At 48.1% G+C, this 22,936-nt stretch overlaps 9 protein-coding genes across 9 annotated transcripts; 5 read left to right on the forward strand and 4 right to left on the reverse strand.

The window, feature by feature from the left end:
* Positions 1–362: 362 nt before the first annotated feature.
* Positions 363–2,283, forward strand: F5891DRAFT_1028683 (uncharacterized protein). The gene has a single exon (XM_041361491.1). The coding sequence runs from the start codon at positions 751–753 to the stop codon at positions 2,062–2,064; it is 1,314 nt and encodes a 437-aa protein (XP_041226840.1). The 5' UTR covers positions 363–750; the 3' UTR covers positions 2,065–2,283.
* A 307-nt stretch (positions 2,284–2,590) lies between these two features.
* On the reverse strand, positions 2,591–4,589 carry F5891DRAFT_249299 (uncharacterized protein). Its single transcript, XM_041371066.1, has 2 exons — positions 4,006–4,589; positions 2,591–3,958 (listed from the first exon to the last, which is right to left on the reverse strand). Exons 1-2 carry the CDS (start codon positions 4,300–4,302, stop codon positions 2,660–2,662), a joined length of 1,596 nt encoding a protein of 531 aa, XP_041226841.1. The 5' UTR covers positions 4,303–4,589; the 3' UTR covers positions 2,591–2,659.
* A 3,029-nt stretch (positions 4,590–7,618) lies between these two features.
* F5891DRAFT_1128063 (Septin-domain-containing protein) lies at positions 7,619–8,994 on the reverse strand (the record flags this gene model as incomplete). The annotated part of the gene is made up of 6 exons (XM_041364244.1): positions 7,619–7,741; positions 7,787–8,233; positions 8,296–8,359; positions 8,411–8,759; positions 8,818–8,869; positions 8,935–8,994. 6 exons carry the CDS (start codon positions 8,992–8,994, stop codon positions 7,619–7,621), a joined length of 1,095 nt encoding a protein of 364 aa, XP_041226842.1.
* Positions 8,995–12,939: 3,945 nt separating this feature from the next.
* On the forward strand, positions 12,940–13,801 carry F5891DRAFT_1187548 (uncharacterized protein; the record flags this gene model as incomplete). Its single annotated transcript, XM_041366866.1, has 4 exons — positions 12,940–13,007; positions 13,072–13,187; positions 13,246–13,434; positions 13,497–13,801. 4 exons carry the CDS (start codon positions 12,940–12,942, stop codon positions 13,799–13,801), a joined length of 678 nt encoding a protein of 225 aa, XP_041226843.1.
* A 727-nt stretch (positions 13,802–14,528) lies between these two features.
* On the forward strand, positions 14,529–16,443 carry F5891DRAFT_1028706 (uncharacterized protein). The gene is made up of 5 exons (XM_041361492.1): positions 14,529–15,428; positions 15,485–15,577; positions 15,633–15,773; positions 15,825–16,209; positions 16,272–16,443. Exons 1-5 carry the CDS (start codon positions 14,704–14,706, stop codon positions 16,314–16,316), a joined length of 1,389 nt encoding a protein of 462 aa, XP_041226844.1. The 5' UTR covers positions 14,529–14,703; the 3' UTR covers positions 16,317–16,443.
* Positions 16,444–16,534: 91 nt separating this feature from the next.
* F5891DRAFT_1028709 (uncharacterized protein) lies at positions 16,535–17,998 on the forward strand. The gene is made up of 5 exons (XM_041361493.1): positions 16,535–16,800; positions 16,851–17,009; positions 17,061–17,190; positions 17,243–17,485; positions 17,542–17,998. Exons 1-5 carry the CDS (start codon positions 16,627–16,629, stop codon positions 17,853–17,855), a joined length of 1,020 nt encoding a protein of 339 aa, XP_041226845.1. The 5' UTR covers positions 16,535–16,626; the 3' UTR covers positions 17,856–17,998.
* Positions 17,999–18,103: 105 nt separating this feature from the next.
* F5891DRAFT_1222506 (uncharacterized protein) lies at positions 18,104–19,409 on the forward strand (the record flags this gene model as incomplete). The annotated part of the gene is made up of 2 exons (XM_041369446.1): positions 18,104–18,907; positions 18,964–19,409. 2 exons carry the CDS (start codon positions 18,104–18,106, stop codon positions 19,183–19,185), a joined length of 1,026 nt encoding a protein of 341 aa, XP_041226846.1. The 3' UTR covers positions 19,186–19,409.
* On the reverse strand, positions 19,323–21,335 carry F5891DRAFT_249535 (uncharacterized protein). Its single transcript, XM_041371067.1, has 3 exons — positions 20,823–21,335; positions 20,202–20,770; positions 19,323–20,144 (listed from the first exon to the last, which is right to left on the reverse strand). The coding sequence occupies exons 1-3, from the start codon at positions 21,249–21,251 to the stop codon at positions 19,634–19,636; spliced, it is 1,509 nt and encodes a 502-aa protein (XP_041226847.1). The 5' UTR covers positions 21,252–21,335; the 3' UTR covers positions 19,323–19,633.
* A 102-nt stretch (positions 21,336–21,437) lies between these two features.
* On the reverse strand, positions 21,438–22,902 carry F5891DRAFT_1028712 (uncharacterized protein). The gene is made up of 2 exons (XM_041361494.1): positions 22,427–22,902; positions 21,438–22,374 (listed from the first exon to the last, which is right to left on the reverse strand). Exons 1-2 carry the CDS (start codon positions 22,871–22,873, stop codon positions 21,448–21,450), a joined length of 1,374 nt encoding a protein of 457 aa, XP_041226848.1. The 5' UTR covers positions 22,874–22,902; the 3' UTR covers positions 21,438–21,447.
* Between the last annotated feature and the right edge of the window lie 34 nt (positions 22,903–22,936).

The following is a 22,936-nucleotide window of genomic DNA, read 5'->3' on the forward strand; positions in this document are numbered from 1 at the left end:
TAATATAGGAGTCAGTCGACCCACCACTAGGCAAATAAACCCAAATATTCAACCAAGCTTGAACTATACTGATGATGGTCAAATGCATATGCACACTTCATTCTGCCCTGCTACGGTCAGTCTCCCTCTTACATAAATCCATTTGCATTCTAGAGTATACAGCCTATCTAAACAGGTATTATGCAGATAAAGCAAAAGTATGCAAGGGGAGTACCCGTAGGGATAGGAGCTTCGGTTACGTCAGACTAGACTCGTGACCAGTCCGTCTAACGTTAGACCCGGCCGGATGTTCCAAACAAACCTAAACACCCCATATTTTAAGTTCACTTCGAGTTGGCTCTCTCAAACTATTAGTTACTTATCAGCTGGTGGGTCATACTGCAAAGATCACACCAAAAGCTGACGACCAACACAGGACTCTTCTACTTACCACGACAGGCCAGCATATTCACCGTATCTTAGGGCGTCCTTCTTGTTTCGCAGACACCACGATGATTCCGCGAATCTCCAAGCGGTATGCTAGTACTGTCAAACACAAACCTTGCAAGGGTACAAAGGGTGTATATGGCGTAACACCGGAGCATCAACCCATATCGCCAGAGGAGCAGGCACGCATCATAAAGTGTCGCATCGAGAAGGCCGAAAGAGATGAGCCTATGGACATAACCATGGCATTGACTCCAGTCAAGACGTGAGTATCTTTGTTGTGTTGTTCCTCAGTCTGTAAGTCCATGGATACGACGCCTTACCATGCCAATGGAGGCTCGCTTGCTGGTTTGGCTCCATGATGTCATTAACGATATTCTTGGAACCGTTATCGCCCGCGCCACCTTGAGTCTCCATTTGTCCTCGCTTGCTCATATATTTTCTCATCATGCTCATATTTTTGTCTCGATCCTAATTATTCCGCTCTTCACCAGGTACATGGGAGGTTTTACCCACTCCCGCGACTTACGTGCTCTGTATTGGTCGAAGGATAGCCCCTACGATGAACAGAAGAAGTCATATGAAACACCCTCTCCTGCAGCTTACGTCCCTCACACCGTTTGGCAACAAATCCGAGCCTTCCACTCATCAGCGCGTCGCCCCTATCCCTCCGAGTCGTACAACGAAGAACACGTTGTCCCCAACTTTTACATCAAGCACAAAAAAGATCGCAAGCACCAGGTGGACAAGCTGATGAAATCATCTGTCACACCGTCAACCACTTCTCCATCCGCCACGGATACCGCTGGTCTTGATGTTGCAGCTGCTGAAGAAGCTATTCACGATCCGACCCGACAAACCAAAGCCGTGAAGAGACGCAAGCATGAGGAGTCTGCACTCATGGAACATCTCTCAGACTCTATTCTTGGCGACGACCTTGTGGCCAGCACACGTCGCCTTGTCAGCAAGATCCCTGTCGAGCACTACGACAATGATGGCTTTCTTGTGCACCCGAGCGGGTTTGTCGTTCCTGGAAAGGGTCACACCAGCACTAGTGATGCTGCACGTGCCAAAGAGCACGCGAGAGATGAGGATGAAGAACGCGCTGCACAGACAGCCTCAGTAGCTGAACGCGTCCTCGAATCCGACTTCGATCATGTGCATTCTGCCATGGCGAGTACGCGCCCGCGTTCTCATAAGGTTCCCTTCGAAATTAGGGAGCCTGACGGGACGGTGAAACACCCGAGCGGCTTCGTTCCTCCAACTCCCGCCGACGAGTTCAAGTATTCTGACAGTGCCAGTCTTGAACGGGGCCTTGCGGGTGCTATCAGCAGACAACGCGCCCGTGATGTGGACAACAAGAACTCCACAATCATAAAGGGCCGTCGCCTGCACACCACAGCCGTTGTGCGTGCAAGCGAGGTGGCGATTCCAACCCATCTCATGCAGCCTGTGCCTGCTCCTGAGATTAACTCTCAGGCTTCATTAGAGCTCTCCGAAAGCGAGCCAGACCATGTTGGCGCTATTCGCGCCAAATACCTTCCAACCCTTGCACAAGAGTCTTTTTTTCGACCCCACGCGGTAGAGCAAGACAATTCTGATGTGCTTGTGGAAACGAGGGGAGCCGGAGAAGCGTAAGGTGGAGAGGAGGCTCGTGATTGTTACGAGATTGTTGGCGAAGGTCGTGCTGGGAACGGAATGGGTTGTGTTGCTCTACAGACGGCTGGTCATAGAGATTGTATTTGTATCATACCCATCATCACACTTGTGTTCTTACAGTACCATTCAAATCTTGTTTACATTCGCATGCATTCATTGTAAATGATATTCGCTGCCAGTGGGCGATGATATTCTAAAGTGTGGTCGTCATTTTAGTCATTTGTCCTGAACTGATATCAGTGAGTCAAATTATGGATACTGGGTCAGTAAGCTTCAGTACTGAGCATTTCACCTTTTGGTGTAACGCTTATGCACGTGCGGCGCTCTGACCAAGTTACAGTATATCAAATCCAAGATGTTGTTCAGCTCCAGAGATAAGTAGGTATTGTGGCTTCAGCGCTGGCGTACATGGAGACTTGATAGTATATACTATATAGTATATTGACAAGATCATGCAATGAGTAACTATGGATAATAAATAAGGTGCACATTGCACAAGTATGGCCACCGTATATATACAACAAGAGCAGTTTCGAAACTGGGATAGCAAGCTCGATCCTTCAGTTCAAGTGCGTTAAATATGTGGTTCTATGCTGTCAGAATGGAGGATTTGGAATTCCTGAAAGGGGTGGAGCTGGTTCACCCGAGGGAAAAGTTTTGAGAAAAGTATCTCAAAATCAGAGGAATAAGCCTGTCGTATGTATTCCTCATCACGAGGGTACTTCAGTGTGAGATCTTTCAATCTACTATCCGAGTTACGTGGCCTGAGGGCGTGTAGGCTTGCCTTGTCCATGTCATAGTCATCATCTATGGTACTGAGCGTGATACCAATGCAAAGTCGCTTCAAGCTGGGGCGCAGCTCGACAAAACCGACAACCTCGGGCACTGTAATCCACTGTGGCATAGGTGCCGCGCTAGACATGCTCCCATCCGTCTTGTTGAGGAGTAACACCTCAAGGAAGTGCCATGCTTCTGCCATTTCCACCAGATCATTCGCACCGATGCTAAGACATGATCTCGTGTCAATGTCCACAACCCGAAGTTGGCTGAGGTGGAAGAGTGACCGTATGGTGTCGATGGTGATGATTATACTGGATGACAATCGGCAGGGTATGGGTTCGGATAAGTGTATGTATTGCAGGTTCTTGAAAGCCTCGCGCACGTGGAGCGAGTCACAAAGTACCTGGAGTAGGCTTGGATCAAACTTTACCTCAGATCGAAGTGCAATTGAGGTGAGTTTATGAGGCCACAGATATGTGAAGACTTCAACGTCTCGCCATTCTTTGATCTCCCAATCAACGCTGTCAACGTTCTCAAAGAGTTTTGGGTTGCGGGATGAACCAAGAATATCTTCGAGGATACTGCCAGCGGGCAGATGCGAACTGATGTTGGTAACAGATGGTAATCCACCCAGATAAACTAGCGCATCCTTTGTGATGGCTGGCACGGTAACTGTCCGGAGCTTCGGCATTTTTTGGATAGCATGCGACATTGGTAGAACGAAAGGCGGTTCCCGTTCGCGAAATAGGTGGTAGGATTTTAAAACCACCAGGCTTTCAAGCGATGGACAATATGAGGGCAAACATTGGAGGACGGTGTGCAAATGGTGGCCATTTTTTTCGTAATCGCGGACGTTGATGAAAAAATGCTGTAGACGTGGGCCAAGCAGCGGGGGGACCAGATGTAGCAATCCGCATGGAAATCCAATTTCCAAGCTTCGTAGGTTTGGCACCAGAACCTTGAAAGAGCCCGCCATAGTTCGTAGAAACGCTTGTGTGATATAATCACGCCGCCAATAATTCGTACCCACTCTTAAAGACCGGACACGATGACCATGGCGAGCAATAATGGCAAGCTGAGTCTCTGTTGGGATCTGTGACAACAATGAGCCATGTGTATTTCTCCTAGAAAAAGACTTACGATGGGGGAGCATTGGTCCTCTTGCAGGCTTTTTTGCGGGGCTGGAATAATCCCAGGACATCGCATGAGGGGTTCGACACCTTTGAAGTTGTTCCACAGAGCATCCAATGCTTGCTCCGAGAATGCGCGACAAGTCAGTGCAAGTGCGAATAATGTGGGTTTAGAAGATGTGACATATTCAAATGGCCAGACGCCAGGACGTTCGTCGACGCTGATATGACTTATGATGTTGGATAGAATTTCAGAGATGAGGAGAGCGCGATGCATTGTGTTGACAGAGGACATTGCTGAAGCCATTAGGAGCGGGAAGGTGGAATGAATCTGAAGGGGCGTTTCGGTCCCAAGGGTATTTTAAATCGAACCGCGATGTAGAAAGTCCACAGGGAGAAGTAAGGACAATGAATAACATGATAATAAACAATCCGAGAATATCAGAATTATGTGAGCCGTGACATGCTAAATAGGTGGGAAACACCCACTGCTATTTAGTGCTAGCGTATTGCGCTCAAGGTGATGCAACATATAGCGATGCTCCGATCTGGGGGTCACCGGACAAGTGATGACTTCCACGAGTAAGCACTTGTTGAAGCTTGAAGGTTGTTGTCGAACTTGATATATGGAAGCCTGATGTAGAGAGCGATGGTCCTGGCTTCCATAGATGTGAGATTTGCCTTGATGGAAATGTGAAGTCGCTTACTAGTGGACTGAATCGATTCACTGACTGGCACGATGACTACTACACCACAGATACATCCCAAGGCATCTCACAGGGAGAGAACAATTTCATGACCCACGTTCTGTTTCCATCTTTGCGTCACGGTGTTCAGGTAAGGGTCGAATGATACAAGAAGGATAACTTTATTAAAGTCTCCTAACACCCTGCGGGATGTAGGTATCTCGGGAGAAGTTGCCCTATCAATTAATCGAGATTCAAACCAGTCGGATATGAATTGATGGCGTGTAGCCCAAGGGAAAACGTGTTTACAAGCATGTCCAACCTCGACTCGAAGTGGTGAGAATCCAATATATGTTGCTCAGCGCGAGGGAATCTCAACACAAGATATTCTAAGATATCCAAGTCACGGCCCACGGGGCTGGCGGTCATGTAAGGTATCCAAGTCCAAGTCCAGGTCTACATTATTGGCAGGCTGAGCGTGAGATTAATGCAGAGTTCCGTCAAGCGAGCATACGAGGACACACCTTGACGAATCTGACGACCCCGGCCGATATAACATGCCGGGATTCCGGATCATGTCACCCATACGTCTTGTTGAAGAGCAAACGGTTGGCCTCAAGATAAGGCCAAGCGTCTGTCAGTACCGTTTGCTTCATGAAGTCATCTTCGAGTTCATGCCAATAGACGACCCGGAATCGAATTCCACAAACCGAAGGACACCGAGATAGAAGAGCAGTAGCATGCTCTCATTTGTGATGGTGGTGAAGAAACCGATGGGGGAGGATTCTACGCCCTGCAGGTTCCTGAAAATCTCGTTGGTAATGAAGTTAAAGCGTTCCTGCAGTACTAGGCCTGGGTTAAATTTGGCCTCAGGTCGTTGAAGTGACATCGCAGTGGCGTCGGTGATTTTGCAAGGCTCTAGAGATCTGAATATAAGTTTCAGCCACATCCCTTTTAGTGACGTGTCAATTGAAAGCCAGCTCGAGCTCGTATACTAAGCGCTTCGCAGTCTCTTCTTCAATTAATAACTTCTACAGCTAAGTACTCTTCAATTGCAAGTATTCCAACATGTCCGTCACCATTCCTACAGGCTCATATATAATCATGAATGCCATGACACACACCTACTTGGATATGTTCAATTTTCAGGTTGTTCCGCGTGACATCGTTAAGAGTGTTGGAAATACCCTAGGAAATGACATTGTGCCCGTACTCGTTCCTCTCCTTCGACCAGTCAAACAAATCCGACACCTCCGCTAGCAGCGTCATCACTGGCCACTCGATCTATCCGTGAAGTTTGCAACGAAACAATGTAGTCCCATATGCCTGGAAGTGGGTGACAAGGTTCCTCTCTACAACGAAAGTGAGGTTACATTCTCGAACACAATATCGTCAATAAGAACAGTGGAAAGGCGCTGGTTGTACACAGTGACTCTATCACGAACAACGTACGTGGCACGAGTGGTCTTCGAATGTTTCTTGTAAAGCATGTTCCTCATTAATATTTTTGTCGGGTTCTCGAGGCTGACAATATAAATAACCCAAGCCGAACTTAGCCTCTTATCGCAAAGGAACCCATAACTGGTATCAACTAGTTGCTATCCAATATCGAGATAGCTGACGTACTCGGAGATGTGAACATAGGCGAATTTGAGGAACTGAGAAGGGCCGAGGCACGGTGACTTCACATATCACCATGACAAGTATGAGATGTATCAGCACCGACTTGCTCTATGGAACGTGAGTTCAATATTTTTTCGAGCTAATAATCGCTGTATCGCGCTCGTGTTGCTTGACAGCGATATCAGATCTGAAGTTCAGAGCTCCTCCCAAATTGTCAAGGTGCAGCCTGAGCGTCAAGTGGTCACGCCGGGCGGAGCACACCTGTCAAGCTTCTGACGTATTGAAGGTAGAACGATCTCGACAGATCACTCGTTGAAGAACCCTTCAGTCACATCGAAGATTCTAGGGGGTCTATTGTATGGCTTGTCGGTGCTACGCACATGCGCCTGTTTAACATCAAGCTCGCCGTTCCTCGCTTCACCGCAGTAGTTTGGTATCGTCATATCCCTGAATCAAGTATCCTGGGCCAGTATCGGTCGTTTTCTTGGTCCACTCGCATATGCCCTTCTGCGCTTGACCATCACAATGGCTACTCCGAGTCCACACACTTTACATGGCATTGTTTGGAATTTAGGACGGGTTTTTTTTTCACAATGGCAAGTGAAAGTACTGCCGATACGGTGCTTTCATCGCCAGTCCAGATGCTGATCTCCCAGTCACTGTTCACGCTTTTGGGCACAATCCTACCCCTGCTCAGGACGGGATCCACTTCATCACTACGAGAATAGTCTCTGTTTGTGCATTGCAGTGCCTTTACCCATCTAAAACTGTCATACACTAGTACTCATATCTGTGTTATTTTCCCTCAGGTGTGTCAATCGACTTCATGCAGGTAAACATGTCCTGTCGAATTCGGGTGCATCTCTCCGGTTCAAAATTCGATTGCAATAGGTAATGAGGACGTGAGGAATCTGGAAATACCGAAAGTCGTGATACATCGCTGCAGAAAGCGTCTCCTAGTAACGCTACTGCTTGTGGTTGAAATACTCATCGTTATTTCTGAATCGTCGCGGCGTCAGTGACTCTAATGCGTTCGCTAATTAACTCCATAGACGTCATAAAAATCACTCTCAATCCAGGTATTTGGCACAAAAGCCATCATATTATGATAATGTCAGCGCAGTGTGTACGAGAAGGTATATAACGTAACTTCCGAATCAAGAAAGAAAATCAGGGAAGACAAGGCAACTAGAAGAATGTTCGTCTTATGAGCAAGGAAGGTACAATGCGGAAGAGAGCGTGGAAGCGAACGCAAGCGAGATCTTAGGGTATACGGAGCGACGATTTGTCCAAAAACAAACTGGGATCCGACTTTCACCGCCTGGCACTGCCACGACCATAGCCAGCTTGGAGGTTGTCGAGCTCGGCCTCCAGCGACTTGATGGCACTATGTGCCATCTCCAGGTCCTTGTTGAGACGGTCCCGTTCGGCGATAAGCTATGGAACGTTAGATAGTGTCGCAATGGGTTAGAATTCACTCACGTGTTGCTCCCATTGTCTGAAGCGGGCTTCTTCGGCCTTGACCTGTTCCGTAAAGCGCTTCCTGAGCAATTCTTCCTCCTCCTTGAACTTAGGATTGTCCACTTTCTTGACCTTGGGTTCGCCAAACTTCCTCGTCTCCATCTGTTGTTGCCTGTAGTTCTCGTAGTGCAGCTCCTCCGTCGTCGAGATGAGGTCGAGCATGTGCGTACGGATAAGTAGAGAGCGCAACTTGCGGAAATCACAGTGGTTTTCATTCTCAACTTCAGCAACACCCCAAAGGTACTCGCGACCCTTGACAAGGCGACCATCAGGAGTCTGGACATCTTCAGTTGAGCCAATAATCGAGAAGGGGATAGCGTCCGTGAGCATGCGCGCATGCTCAGCAGCAGTCTCGTCATCGTTTTCAACGGGGGGTTGGTAAATGCGAATTCCCTGAGCGGCGATGACCTCCCGGACGCGTTGTTTAAAAGAAATAGATCATTTTGCGTGAGAGTGTCTGCTTTCGCAACAACAGGGATAAGGTTCACACGCGTGCCGAGGCGCTTCATGATTTCGATATCAAGCGGCTTCAGGCTAAGAATCTAGTCAGCGTTGGTAATGATTCAAAAATTTATATCGACTTACGTGTGCCCGGTGGGTCGGATGAAGTAGAGGCAAGCGTGAACTCTGAGGTCAATCTTTTCGTGGCGCTGAGGCTGCTGCTCCTGGCGCATATATGCCTCGTGTTGATCATCAATGAAGTCAACAATTGGCGACCAGGAATCACGGTTGTTGACATAATCACCAAAACCGGGGGTGTCGATGACGGTAAGTTTGACCTTGAACTGCTTTTCCTCAAGCTCAGCCTTGATGATTTCGACTTCGGTGAGCTTGTCGAGTTGTTTGTGGTGGCGCCTGCTGTAGTTCCTAGCAGGAGACAACTCAGTCGTGAAAAGCGTGTTCACTAAGGTCGTTTTCCCGAGACCCGACTCGCCTGGCGCGTAAACAGGTAAGCTAAAAGGCCTATCTCATTATAAACGCATTGTACTCACCAACAACCATCATGGTGAAGTGTGCACCATGTTTGGCGACGATTTTGTGCCTCTAGATTGCGTGGAAGGAGACGGTGGTCAGTAAAAATGAGACAAATGTCAAGACAAACTCCTCACCTGGTTGGGAAGGTTGGCGATACCAATGCCATCAAACGAGGGTGCTGGTGCAGATGACATGACTGACTTTATGTTCTTGCTCGACGACAACGACGGCACTGACAGGCGACAATAGCTGAGGCGAAATTACCGACTTTTGATATTGCCAATTTGGCGTTGTTTGGTTTTATTGGTATTACTTGCCACACTAACCTTATAGGTACTAGTTCTCCTCATCGTTCAGAACCCTCAGTAACGAGAGTTCAACGTTCAACGGGCATACTGAGGTCTTACAAAACAACGATGTTTTTGGTACACAGCTACTTGAAGTGTTCAGCAGACGAACCCTGCATGAATTATCCGGTGGCGACTGGGGCATGAGGAAGCCTCTGACAGGACGCTGTCACGACGTGGGGGTGCAAGAAGTTCATCTACTAAGGCTGACAATCGTAAGTAACTTACATAGTTACATTAATTACCGACTCACGACATTAATAATCATATATCAGACATGATGACAACCCGCTGCCCTTGTATGTATTCGCTCATCGATGCATCCGTCCTTCGCATTGTCTCATCTTGAGTATTTTGACACACAAACACCCCAACAAATGCGACCGCGATCTCAGTCTTATCATCATTTACGATCAGGCTCAAATAGAGTCTCGTCTGCTATAGTAGACACAGCTTAAATCCCAGCACACACCTGATTCTGGAGGGGAAGGAATGACCACCAGGTGAACTGCTTTCGTCAAGCATGTCCTTGATGGTTCTGGGAGGTTGAAATGCTCGTGTAGGCTGAAGGGGCGGATAGCGTACTTCTGATTTAATCCTGCCAGTCTTGCGTCCGCTCTCATGGCGTACGCCGCTTACCAATGACCACGACAAGTGGGGCTATGGATATGTTGCTTCTTCAGTTTGAAAGGGGTACGCTCTGTGACATACCAGAAGGGTTGCGTTGCCATACCTTCAGTCCTTTCATACAATGAAATCATATGCTGTGCGTTAGTGAGTCTTGTATTCACAACTCTGCCTCGTCCTATGAGCTTTTTGTCGACTTATGGACCCCCTCACACAGTTGTCAACCATTATACAGCACAGACAAAACTTTGTTGAACTGTAATTCATGATCGAACTGAGTACACAAAGATCGATACCGGTTTATCCGTGGCCACCGACTGTTTCCGTTGCGGAGTGTTTCTCGCGGAGTATGGGCAGTTCTCGTCCCCGATTCATCATTCCGGTTGCGTATGACTGATTATAAATTCTTCGCCGTGGTGCGTGGTGTGGGCCAAGTGATGAAGGGGTGGACAGCATTAATATAAATTGGTAAATGCATCACCCATATTTTACTTGGTGTTAAGAATTGAATTAACGTAGACGGTCATATTAGCAAAACACCTTGTGTGCATGCTGTGAGATCGCGTCCAAGTCTTGCAACAATTTTTACAACTGAATCTTCGAAGGGTATCAATCACTGAATGCTTAGCAGTAGCCCGCACAGTTATCACAATGGAATCAAGGACATTGCCCGGTGCGTAAAAGGTATCATTCCGACTTAACACTGCCCGTCCACGGGATTCAATTTACCAGATGTACATTAGAACGCCAGTGCAACTGTAGCGCATTACGCACACTGCTAGTGAGAGCATGTCCTTCCACATGGCAAGGGCTGCGCTCCACAGCTGTAGGAGACTGGACTAAGTTTAAGCCATTCCGATAATAATCATGTCGCAGAATGCAGTACCTAGAAGTTCAGATGTGGACGATGATATAGGAGCCCTTCGTCTCTTCTCCAAGAAATGTAAAGTCCCAGGATAGTACAACATTGTTGGTCGCATCCATTTTGACACTAGCGACCCCAGACGCCAGGTCTCCAGGCGTCCCATCGAAGTCGATTTTGATGCCGCTGCTGAACTTGAGAGCACCCATAGTCTGGGTGAGAAGGAGGGGTCCAACAATGGGCAAATCTACATAGATTTGAACTGCGACAATCGGGGCATTCGTGTCGATGGCAATGTCAACCTGAAATGAAGGTTACAAACCCAGTCCTAAGGGATGGATGAACACCGCCGATAACATGGACTGACCTCAAAAGGGTCAACGAGAATCTTCCTGACTACTACGACGCTGTCGACAGCAGAAGTCTGAAGTACGTAGATGACTTGTCCGTCACCAAGCTTCACGTTCTCAATGCATTCTCTACAAAACTTCAGGTGCATTGCGGAATATTAAGCTCATGCTCTACACGCTATCAGACACACTCACGAGTGATATCTATGAAACCGTAGAATGAGCATTGACCTGAGGTACTCGAACAATATGATAAGTACTTTCAGCGTTTCTGAATGCGCTGTCTGCGGCGGAAAAGACCTTGCCAGAAGCAATCGTCATCGAAGGGAAGGTGAGACTGAGCATATCGTAAGTATGTCTATGTGTACGAGTGTAATCAGGCTAGACGATGGGACTGCAGTTTACAGTTCACGATAAGCAGACTTTATACCATGAGGGCATGGTGATTACAACGAACAACTGGAGGTACCTTGATGAGGAAGTAACTGAGCAGAATTGCACAGTGAAGCCACCAGGCCGCCAAACTTCATCAGTGTGCGACCTAGAACAGTGTATGCAACTACCACTTTTCCTGGACCTACAGATTAGCTCCGAACAGCCAAGTTCTTGTTCGGCTGCGCTTGGAAATTGTAGACGCTAGACATTGACGGGGGAGTGCCCTGTACATCCGTATTCCACTAGCGGTGGAGGTGCCTCCTTTCGTATCCTTCTTCGCCTTGCACGTTCGACTGACAACCTAATAGTAGAAGTAACAAGACAACGATGAGAAGGGCAGTTCAAACCTTTAATATTTAGTCGATGCCTGCTGCGTGCCTTTCGAAGTTCGCTATAAGGTCTATCAGCTGCCCAGAACAATCAGATTATGAAACTAGATCATAGCAAGTATGATGATCAGAAGATACGATGTAATTTTGTTGTCCTTCCACATGCACGTTCCAAGTTCTTCAGAGATCGGGGTCATCTCAGATCTGAGGTTAGGACAGCTATATTGAAATTTCTAGAGGATCAGTTGCCCGTCAACTAGTTCGAAATGTAAGCTAAGCTCGGCAATGCTCGCCGTAGGCACGATCAAGGAGAAATACGTCGGGACCATGCAGCTCCCCGGACCGCCCCATCTCGAACCTGAACGAGTTCCCCGACACTGTGCTTGTTTGACGAGCGATGTTTTATCTGAACATTACTGTTGGGCTAGACGAAGACTCTGTCACAGTTGATGTGAATCATGTGGTGGATAGAGTTCTGTTATGGAAGATAGATATATTGCTACTTACGTGACTACAGTGCTGACTAAAGTGACAGAATGGGTTTGTTTCCTGAGTTCCCCAAGCCAACCGTGACAATGCTCGCAGCCGCAAAGTAACCTGTATTACTGCCGCGATACGTCAAAATCGATTCAAGGACGTTGAAAGATGTGGCCGAGGTACCAATCGATTGAATCCACCTATTCTGGTACGGCCTGTGAGCTTCTCGCCACTTTCTCAGGTCAGGTAAATGTGTATGGCGAAAGAAAGGCCTAATTGGATAACAAATATTTGATGGTACAGGGCATCCCCTTCTTCTGACAGTGCGCTAATAGCAGTCCTTGGACCGCTAGTCCATTGCTTACAGCCCGTAGTAAGAGGCTGACTGACCATCAGCCTGAGTGGGAAGTACTACTGATCATGATGGTATCTTTCTTCGAAGGACATACAGTAGCTCGTAGAGCCTCATCAACAACGCTGTTGGTGCACGAAATGAAGAGGTACAGAAGATGTGTTAATCGAATCTACTAGTAAGTTAGTAACGGCTTCAAGTTGTACCCTTCTCGTCATTATTTTGTCAGATTCTCATGTATGGCGAGAGACGGACCCAATCGGGTAACACCGCTGCAGATTTTTGAAGGTACGAGGCACTTTCTCTGTCAGTGTGCTATTGCGTGTGCACGCGTGGCGGAAAAGATAATGGTTGCTCCTCATGTCCAGGCTTTCGTCGGGCGGTGCTACTCTCATTGCCATTGTCAGCATAACTCCCGTAACCACGATGTGCTCATGCTATAAAGTCTGCGAGTCGTGAACGTTGAACTGCAGTTTTCATTTTCTATTCTAGCCCGAGTATCATCACACTCGCACACATACAATATGTAGAGTCTCACTTCCCTTCGAGGATAATTGCCCCTGGCAAGATATCTTTTGCCACTGATAGTGCAGTCAAAAATGCTGAAGGTGATTGTATTCTGAATTTGAAGTACCTCGGCTCTTTGCTCATTCCGCAACCTCATAGATACTATTCGTGAGCACGCTGAACGGCATATTAGCTACGAATTTAACATCCCCGCGGTGAATCTAAAGTTCTTCAAAGAATGCATCGATAAGGTGAAGCTCGATGATGGACAAGTTATCTATATCTTCCAGACTTCCGCTGTTGACGGCGTCATTGTTAAGAAGATTGCCATCGGCCCGTTCGAGGCCAGTTCATGTTGTGGACGCGTTTATGCATTGCTTACGATCATTCGCACCATCCACCACAGATAGCCATCTCTGTCGACACCGATGCTTTGACTGCCACGGTTCAAATCTATTTGAATTTGCCCATTGTTGGACTCCTCCTCTCCCAAGCCATGGGTGCTCTCAAGCTCAACAGCAACATTGAAGTTGACTTCAATGTCGCGCCTGGTGTCGGGTATCGCAGGTATCAAGGTGGATACAAACAACGATGTCCTCGTGTTCTGGGACTTCATTTATCTTGGAGTGGAGACAAAGGGCTCCCATGTTGTCTTCCACATCTGAATTCTGGGTACTTCATTTGCGACTTCATTTTTGTGGAATGGCTTCAATAGGTCGGGAGTGGGGGCACAGGCTCTTTGGAATCTCAAAGATCATTTCTTGCTCACGGACAATTCGCTGTTCCTAGCTATACTTGTTGAACTGACTTTGTCATCTCTGCGCAGATTGCATATCTGGTCTTGCTGTTTGATTAGGTATGCTCTGAGACTAAGTCTTGACTTTGGCGATCTCACATCTCCGTGCCTCGCGTGTGTGCCTTCACATGACATAGACTCTTTTTTAAATGTAAAATTCCCGATTACTGCGATAGTACCCACCATCACACTGGCATCACGTTGCCATGCTGTCCCAACAAAACGTCAACCAGGAGTATTGGCTGAGCTTGTGTGTAAAAGTACTCATCTTATGACTCACTAGTCACTTTGAAATTGGCTCCACGTTCCCGATCGAACTCCGAGTCTTGCTTTATTCTTCTAAAGGCTGTATCCGAACTGTGAGAGAGCCATTGCCGGTTTTTGTGTTGTAATCGCTGCGGCTGTGCAGCTAGGAACTAATTAAATAACCACTAAAGTCTAAGGTACACACCATCCCGAACTTCGTCAGTCACAGACCCCGTAGCTTTGACCCACGAAGTACAATAGACAACCAAATGAAGCCCACAATAGCGTTGATGGGAACCTGCAAGTCGGATATTATGTCTCACCACATCCCCAAAAGGTAACGGTCCCACAAGCACCCAGACTTATTGGGGATCCTAGGGGTTTCCGCGAGCGGCAGGCTGTGGACTTGAACTAGACAATAGCCCGATGTTGTGGCCCACCACAAGTGGCTTTAAGACGTTGTGGACGGTTTGTTATAGGTATTTTGAACGATCCATTGCTTCTTGACTTTGAATTTGTACCTCCTCCTGTACTTGATTACTAGCCTACAAAGCTTAAGACAGAATATTGCTGTAATGTCGATCGACGCTGAACATCAGAACCCAACCCAAGCCACCCCAACTGCCGCTAACTCAGACATGAAGGGTAAAGGCAAGGAGAAGGAAGTCGATCATTCTGCTCATGACGACATGTCCGACTCTGAAGAATCTGGGGGTGACACATGGGCCGAATACCCTTTCGAACGATTCCCTTCGCCACCAGGCGACAAACCTCGCAATGCACGCGTCCCAAATCCTACTGCTTCCCTCGATCCGCCTCTCATGGAATTCAACTACCCTCCTCCACCACCTCTCGCCAACGACCCTACGTGGTTTGCACAGATGGTCGCCGACGTTCATCGCAGCCGCGCTCACGTCAACACTGAACTTGGGTATGCACGAACCGAGGCCGCTGAAGCTCTGGCCGATGCAACTCTCGCAGAGGCCGAACTCAAGGCCGAGAGGGATAGAATGCAGAATTTCTTGAACCGCCTGGGATCTGTCGCTGGGAAGAACTTTGTGCGCAAGATGATCAGGAAAGTCGAGCGGTCGCTGAAGACTCACGATGACGACCTAGACGACGAAGATGAAGAGGAACTACAAGACGTAGATTATGAAGATTCGAACGGCAGCAACGAGGGTGAGGTGGATCATCAAGATGCGGAAGAGGAGGATCTTGGCGACGGCGCCGGTGAGAGTGAGAAGGGCCCGCAAGATGCAGAAGATGAAAAATATGATCGTGACGGTGATGATGGTTCTCGGTACGTACCTCACTTAAATTTGCACCAAGTGTTAGTTTCTGACCTGCAGTTTTTAGCGCAAGGTCTCAATCTCCACCCGCGAGCTGCAGCCCAAACTACCCTCAACAGTACCTCCACGAGCCTTTCAGCGATGGTAAAGCCCACGTTTGGTACGTAACTAGATTCAACTTGCGTGAATTGTTAAATTCTGATTGTGTTGTTTAGGGAAAATTCTGTGCCTCTGCCCGTAGATGAGAGTCCTAATTCCTCTCCACAAGGGATTTCGCACCAGCCATATAGCCCTGACTGGCGTCGGGGAGATGTTTCAGACGATGAGTATTCCAGCGGCGAGGACGACACATCTCGGTGCGTAACTTACTTGAATCCAATCAGTTTCTTCTAATGCGTCATTTTTAGGAAATGGACTGAACTTACACCTGCACATAAGAGCCGCAAACGACAACTTCAGGTCGAAGAAGAGGAGACCAACAACCCTGAGGACTCACCTCGGAAAAAAATCAAAAAAACCCCTCCGTCACCGTTTAAAGTCGCCAAAATTTGTCCAATTCCTACACGATGCTTCTATCCCCCAGAGAACAAACAGGTCAACACAATCGACCAAGACCGTGACACAGATGAGGAGTACGAGGTAGAGAATTCTCTTACTCTAGAGCATGAACCCATGCTATCAACGCCTTATTTGCCTCAACTGAACCGATTGGAGAGGGACCCGTACAGGGTGCGCCAAAATTCGCGGGGGGAGCCCGAGCTATATGTCCCCGGCAGACGCGCTATCGAACTGCCTTAGATATGTGTTATCAATTGTTATACCATTATTCCTTCGTTTTACCACTGTAATACTTACTTTGCTCGGCTACATTTGTATACCTTGATGGCGATTTTCTGTAATACACTATAGCCTCCATAACCCACGACTGTGAAAGTATCACTGAAGGATAATCGCATGTCACTTTGTAATTGGTCTGAATAAATAGGCAGTACTGGGAGACAGGTATGAGAGACACTCCGAATGGGAATGAACCATGGGTTAGGTAAGCCGGTTGTGATTGGTTGAGTTGTTGTCCGACGGCTCACGCCATTAATTATTACTTAAAAGTGGTGTGGTTCTTCGGAACGCGATTTTCACTTTCACTTGTTTTCCTTCAAAACCTCGCGGTGTGGTTGAATTTAAGTGTCTGTCTTTTTTGCTTCGACTATCATGACTTTCAACGCGACGACCGTCGCCGCTGTGGCTCAGACTACTACTCAGCAACTCTATGCAAACATCGATTTCACGAAACTCAGTTGGCTTGAGCAGATGTGGGCTGCTTGGTACATCTGGATTGACAACCCAATCATTGCAACGGGCCTCATGAGTTTCTTGCTCCACGAGGTATTTTCTCTCTCATTCAGAGTCCATGACTATTTGCTCAATGTTTTCAGTTTGTATACTTTGGACGTTCCATCCCTTGGATTATCATCGACGCTATTCCTTACTTCCGTCGGTGGAAACTCCAACCTAACAAGGTTCCCACTGCCCAAGAGCAGTGGGAGTGTACGAAAATGGTGCTGTTCTCGCATTTCACCATTGAACTTCCAGCTGTGAGCTTAGTCTCTGCATCTGACATTCGAAACTAATTCTTTCTCTGCAAGATATGGTTATTCCACCCTATGGCAGAGAACTTTGGTATGAGTACCTGGCAGGTTCCCTTCCCTTCATGGACAACCATGTTCCCGCAAATCGCTATTTTCTTTGTCTTTGAAGATATGTTCCACTACTTTGGTGTGTGAATCCTGAGACGTCCCTGCTCTCCTTACTGATAATATCATCGTAGCCCACCAGGCACTTCACACCGGCCCATTGTACAAGCATATTCACAAGATTCATCACAAATATTCGGCCCCTTTCGGTCTTGCTGCTGAATATGCCCACCCTGCTGAAGTTTTCATTCTTGGTACTGGTACCATTGCTGGACCCATCTTGTACTGCTGGTACACTCGCAACTTGCACATTTTTACGGTCTACATTTGGATTACGCTTCGTCTCTTCCAAGCTATCGATGCTCACAGTGGCTACGGTTGGTGGCTATCCATAGTAGCTGATCGTCAGTGCTAACATGTTCTTTTTCCTTAGACTTCCCCTGGTCGCTGCAGCATATCATCCCCTTCTGGTCAGGTGCCGAGCATCATGATTTCCACCACATGGCCTTCACGAACAATTTTTCCACGTCTTTCCGGTGGTGCGACCGTATTTTTGGCACTGATGACAAGTATCGCGAATATCGTGCACGCATCACTGCCCAAAAGGCGGCAATGAAGAACAAGAGCAAGTCTGAGCGTGAAGAGGCTGAACGCAATCTCATTGCAGAGATTGAGGCCGAGGGTCTACGTGCAGAGGCTATTGCTGAGGGGAGCATGCCTGCCCCAAAGACCGTTAAAGTCCAGTAATTGGTTTATGGATCTAGATGCGGTGATAAGATGGACACACTTGCATGATTTCATTCATCCAATACCCGTAGACATGCAATAATAAATATATAGTTAATTGATTTTTTGGTCTCGCGGAGTGGAGAAAACCCAGTGTGGCCGTGGAACTATAATAATCATATACTACTGACAGTACTGCTGTTCTTTACCTCAGCCCTCGTTACCAGGTCAATCGACTTCACACACACACAAGGAACGGTGTCTTGATCATGGACGGTGTCCACTCGACATCCTCTGTATTACCTGTCGAGATCCTTGAACTTATCTTCAATTACCTGGAACGTCGCGAACTCATCCCAGTCCTTAGCAGCAACTCCATATTCCACAATACTGCATTTCGTCTGGTCTATCGTAACATTTCAGAAACGTCGTCAGTCAAAGCCTTGAAACTTATAAAAACCTTTGCTTCTAATGCCACCTATTCCCGACAAGTCCGTTCTATCGATCTCGACTTTGCCGACAACCTCATCACCGCCAATATCCTCCGCCTCTTGAATCGCGCGCTCCAGCAACTCAAATCGCTCACAGCACTTACCCTCAATTTCTCCCAGACAGACAACACTGCTGATGTCGCATGGATGTTCCAGGGGTGTTCCTTCTCGCTCACGACCTTCACCTCATCCATGCGGTGCGACCGCTCGTTGGCGAAATTCCTGGCTACGCAGCCGAAGATAACGGAGCTTTGCCTGAGAGGGCTCAATAAGGAGTATGACTTTGCGCTGGAACCTAAGGCGCTCCCTAAGCTGGGACATTTTAGGACCGTTATGTCTTACCCCAGTATTATCGGAGAGGTCTTGAGAGGTAGACCTGTGGAAAGCGTTTCCATGTCGCTTCACCGCGGGGACGTCTGTGCATCCCTCGACACGTTGTTGTTATCAGCTACAGCGATAAAGAGGCTCACGGTTCTGATCTTGGAAAGCGACCCCCCTGTCGCACTCCTTCCTCTCATCGCAGACCGGCTACCTCATCTTGAGGCTTTCCATCTCGTGGTTCTCACGCCTGACTCTACCCATGTTGGTTTTTCATCTCATGCATGGCTTCGTCTTTTTCGTTTACTTATTGTTTACAGGAAATTCTACTCGAGATCGGCTCGAGTCTCGCGCAGTTCAAGGCCCTGAAATACATCACGTTCATGGCGCCAGGTATACCGACTTCCTTCAACGATGAAAAAAGCATCGCGGAAGCATGGAGCAAAGCGTGCCCAACCCTACAGACCATCATCCTTCCTAAAGGACTGGTATGGTTCCAGAGGGACGAGAATTGGGCATGCCTGAAGGATAACGAGGATTAAGGCTTCCTAAACCTCACAGAACGAATAAACCATCAGTCTCACATTAGTTGGGTGCCGGTATCGGAATTACTCAAAGGGTGACGGAGTGCTCGTCGAGATCGTTCGTGGAAGGGGAGTGCCCACTTGGGAATAATCGGAGAGCCCACTAGTGCGGATCATCTACCACGAGACCCATGATTGTTTGTTGGCAATGATTCTCTTAAGTTGCGACGTACAGAGGTTGAGCAGGAAGCTCTTTTTTTAGATACCCCAATGGCGAATGTACCGACAGAAGTGCAATCTCGGAGACAGCTCTCCTGCGAATACTGTACAGGCTCGATCGGAGAAGGAAATATCAACTATACGTCAAGAAATACATTTCGCAAATAAATAGGCATCAACGTAGATCTACTTCGATCGTATCTTCTCCAGCATGTTCGAGGGTACCGATAGGATCTTATACTCTACGTCAAACGTAGCGGCCGTTGTGCGGTTCCTCGCGGGATAGGTGATATTCGCATTCCAACTGCATGATCTTGAAATCGATAGGGTCCAGCCCATTCATGATGGGTTCTGATAGCAAGACCGGGGGCCAGCCCTTGATGAGCGAGGGAATCATGATGACGTCGTTCCGCTGACGCAGATCACGGTGGTACGTTGAATGTATGGATTTGCATGCGCCATCTGCTGCGGTTTTCGTATGACCTTCGTTGTCATCTCCATCAATGACAACCTCGTTATGCTCCTCTAGGACGTCATCTTGGATGCATTCGTATTCGCATTCTTTGACACCTTCATCGACACCTTCGCTGTCGTATACCACAGCATTGTCCTCGACTCCTTCGTTGATGATCTTCGTCATGTCTTCTTCGCCGCTCTTATCGTCTTCCATAAAATTTTCCTCCAAGCATACGTTGCCGTCCTCTGTGACTTTTTCTTTCATGTCTTCGTTCTCTCCCTCGAATTGTTCCTCGACGCCTCTATTGTCATCCTCTGTGAGTTCGTTGTCGCCTACTGCGGCACCTTCCTTGACGCACCCGTCATCTTGTTTCATAATATCTTCCTCGATGCCTTTGTCGTGCACTAAAACGTCATCAATGAGGCCTTCCAGGCCTTCAAGTTCATCGTCGTCTTCTGTGTCGTCTTCCTTGTCGTGCACTGGAACGTCACCCATAAGGCCTTCCAGGCCTTCATCGTCGTCTTCCGTGCCGTCTTCCTTATCGTGCACTGGAACGTCATTCATGAGGCCTTCGTCGTCGTCCTTAGCATCCTCATCGTAACTCTCGACGTATTTCTGGTCATCTTTGTCGTCCTTCAGAAGGCTTTCTTTGACATCGTCTTGTTCGTCTTCCTTGCTGATTTCCTGTTCGTGTCCCCGGTCGTTTTCCATGACATCTTTGTCTTTCTTCTTTGTCTTGCTTCTGACATCTCTGGATGGCGGCTGGTGTTCTGCTTTGTATTTAACGCGCTTTACCGCCCGACGAATCCTGCGAATCTGCGTAGCATTCATGGTGGCCCATTCACTATCGGGAAAGATGGTGCCATGCTTTCTAGTGGGGGTTAGTGTTGTCGGGTAGGCATCTACGGCTTCCTTCGACGGATCAGTCTTTTAGGTTCGACTTAGCCTCGTTAACTACTCGTATGTCTATAAGACTTACTTCGACAAGCGTTACCACAGAGGTGTTGCTCGAAGAGTGCCTCGCAATCTCGGAAGAGGTAGTCGAACTTCTCGAACGTGGATAGGGGATGTTAGCGATAAAGGGGGTATCTCCCTCATTGTTGGAAGAGACGAATTCGCCAAGAGCACTACTCGGGAGCCTGATCGACGAGAAACGATAATCGCGAGTTGACACTGCTGGCTCCTCGGGCTTACGAGATCCTCTTGCGTCGTCACCCGATGGTTTAGTACTGTGGTAGATCACGAAGGCCAGGTGGAAAGTTAAGACAAATGAATACAAAGAAATCTTGCCCAAAAGTTCGAAGAGCGCCTGCGGGATCTTAAATACGACCATTCCAGCCGCAGCCAGCATGGCCGAGACGGCTATCTCCGTAATCCGTCTTGGCCGCTCTATCAAAGACGCTGGCATGAGGATGATGTCGTCAGTCGTGATATTCCTCCTGGGTTTATCGAAATCGTAAAGGTCGGGTGGCGGATGACAGGGCAAGAAGGCATGTAAATAGAAGCTGTTATGCTTTGTTTGCTACGCGCAACGCGTCTAGGTCACGTGCTTGAAAATCACTTTAAATTTTTAAATAACACAATGTGATGGTTCACAGGGGTACTTAAACGTCAAGGTCAGCGCCAGTGTCTCCGCCAGTTCCACTTTCCTCGTCACTCCCAGACCACTGTTTACAGTCATCACACAACGACGTGCGGCACGACGGGCAAAGCCTCTGCGAGCACCCCGCACACGAAAAGGCCGAATGCGACACGCAGCGATCGCATACCTTCGCCTGACACCTTCCGCACGACGCAACAAATTTGGGAAGTTCCATCATCACCCCATCGTCCACATCCGACTCTTCTTCAGCGCAGTCATAGCAGAGGTGCGCGCGGTGGCAGTCTTGACATTCATCGATATAAGAGCAAGAGCGGCAGAACGGCCGGTCGCAGCGCGGACAGCGAATGACGACCCCCGGACTATACTCTGCACAGAGGTCGCATGCCCATACTTCCTGACACAGACATGCCACACCACCGCTTGCGCACTCTGGGCAGATCGTTTTAGACCAACATAGCGTGCTGTTGCAGCTCCGCCACCCAGGGAGCTCGCATTCCATACAACAACCGCGCTTCGGAGAGTGGACGCGTGCGGATTTGGCGTATGCGACGATCAGTTTAGGAAGTACGGACTTGCTCCCGGGTAAGCCAGGAATAAGCTGAATGTCGATGGGATGACCGTTACATGATGATATGTCCCTCGTGCAACACCACGATTTACACTCAGGACACTTTTCTAGCTCCGCTGTGCACCCCCGCTCTTCAAAACATGGGAAACATAACACCTCTTTTTGATGCCTGCCGCACCGTGCGAGCGGGGGTTCAGAAGATCCCGGACAGTTATCCGACTCGCACGATGCGACCTGACAGCCGTTGCAGTAGATAAGATTGGAGTCGCATATAGAACATCGCGGAGAGCGTGTTCGATAACAGGCGAAATCTATTATGTCACCAATAACCTCTTGTTGTAAAAGCCGTCTGTGGTATCTCTACAGCAGTTAATTCGCACTATGACAATGAATGAGTACGATCAGACCTTACCTTCGCCTGCACCTGTTGCCATATCCTACGTGCAAGGTCACACTCCTCCACTGGGTTGTTCAACCCCCGAAAGGAGGTCGACCTCATGAATACGAATTCGTCAATGTCTGCCATGGCCGACACCGTAAGTTTGCACGGCGGGATGAGAATGCATATGTTCCGCGCCATATCCACGAACTGCATAGGACTGGTGGTGACAACAAATTGCGTAACAGATTGCGTGCAGAGACGGAAATGCATCACAACACTCGATAGGTCAGGAGATCCTGGTTTTTCCTGCAACATCGCGTATCCGAGGGTCGCGATGTGTTTTCCTTCGTCAACTGCGGACGGCTCATTCGATGAGTCCGACATGCGGTAGACAGTCTTCATGACCCTAAATATGTTCATGCGCATTGGATGATCATAGTCTTTCTCGCACGGTGAGATGATTGTCCAGGTAGGCATGCAGAGCAGGTGGATGAATGGGGTAGAAGCGGAACCAGGAACACACGAAAATCAATAGGCGTC

Source organism: Suillus fuscotomentosus, assembly GCF_016647785.1.
Source record: "Suillus fuscotomentosus strain FC203 chromosome Unknown F5891scaffold_22, whole genome shotgun sequence".
Taxonomy (NCBI): domain Eukaryota; kingdom Fungi; phylum Basidiomycota; class Agaricomycetes; order Boletales; family Suillaceae; genus Suillus; species Suillus fuscotomentosus.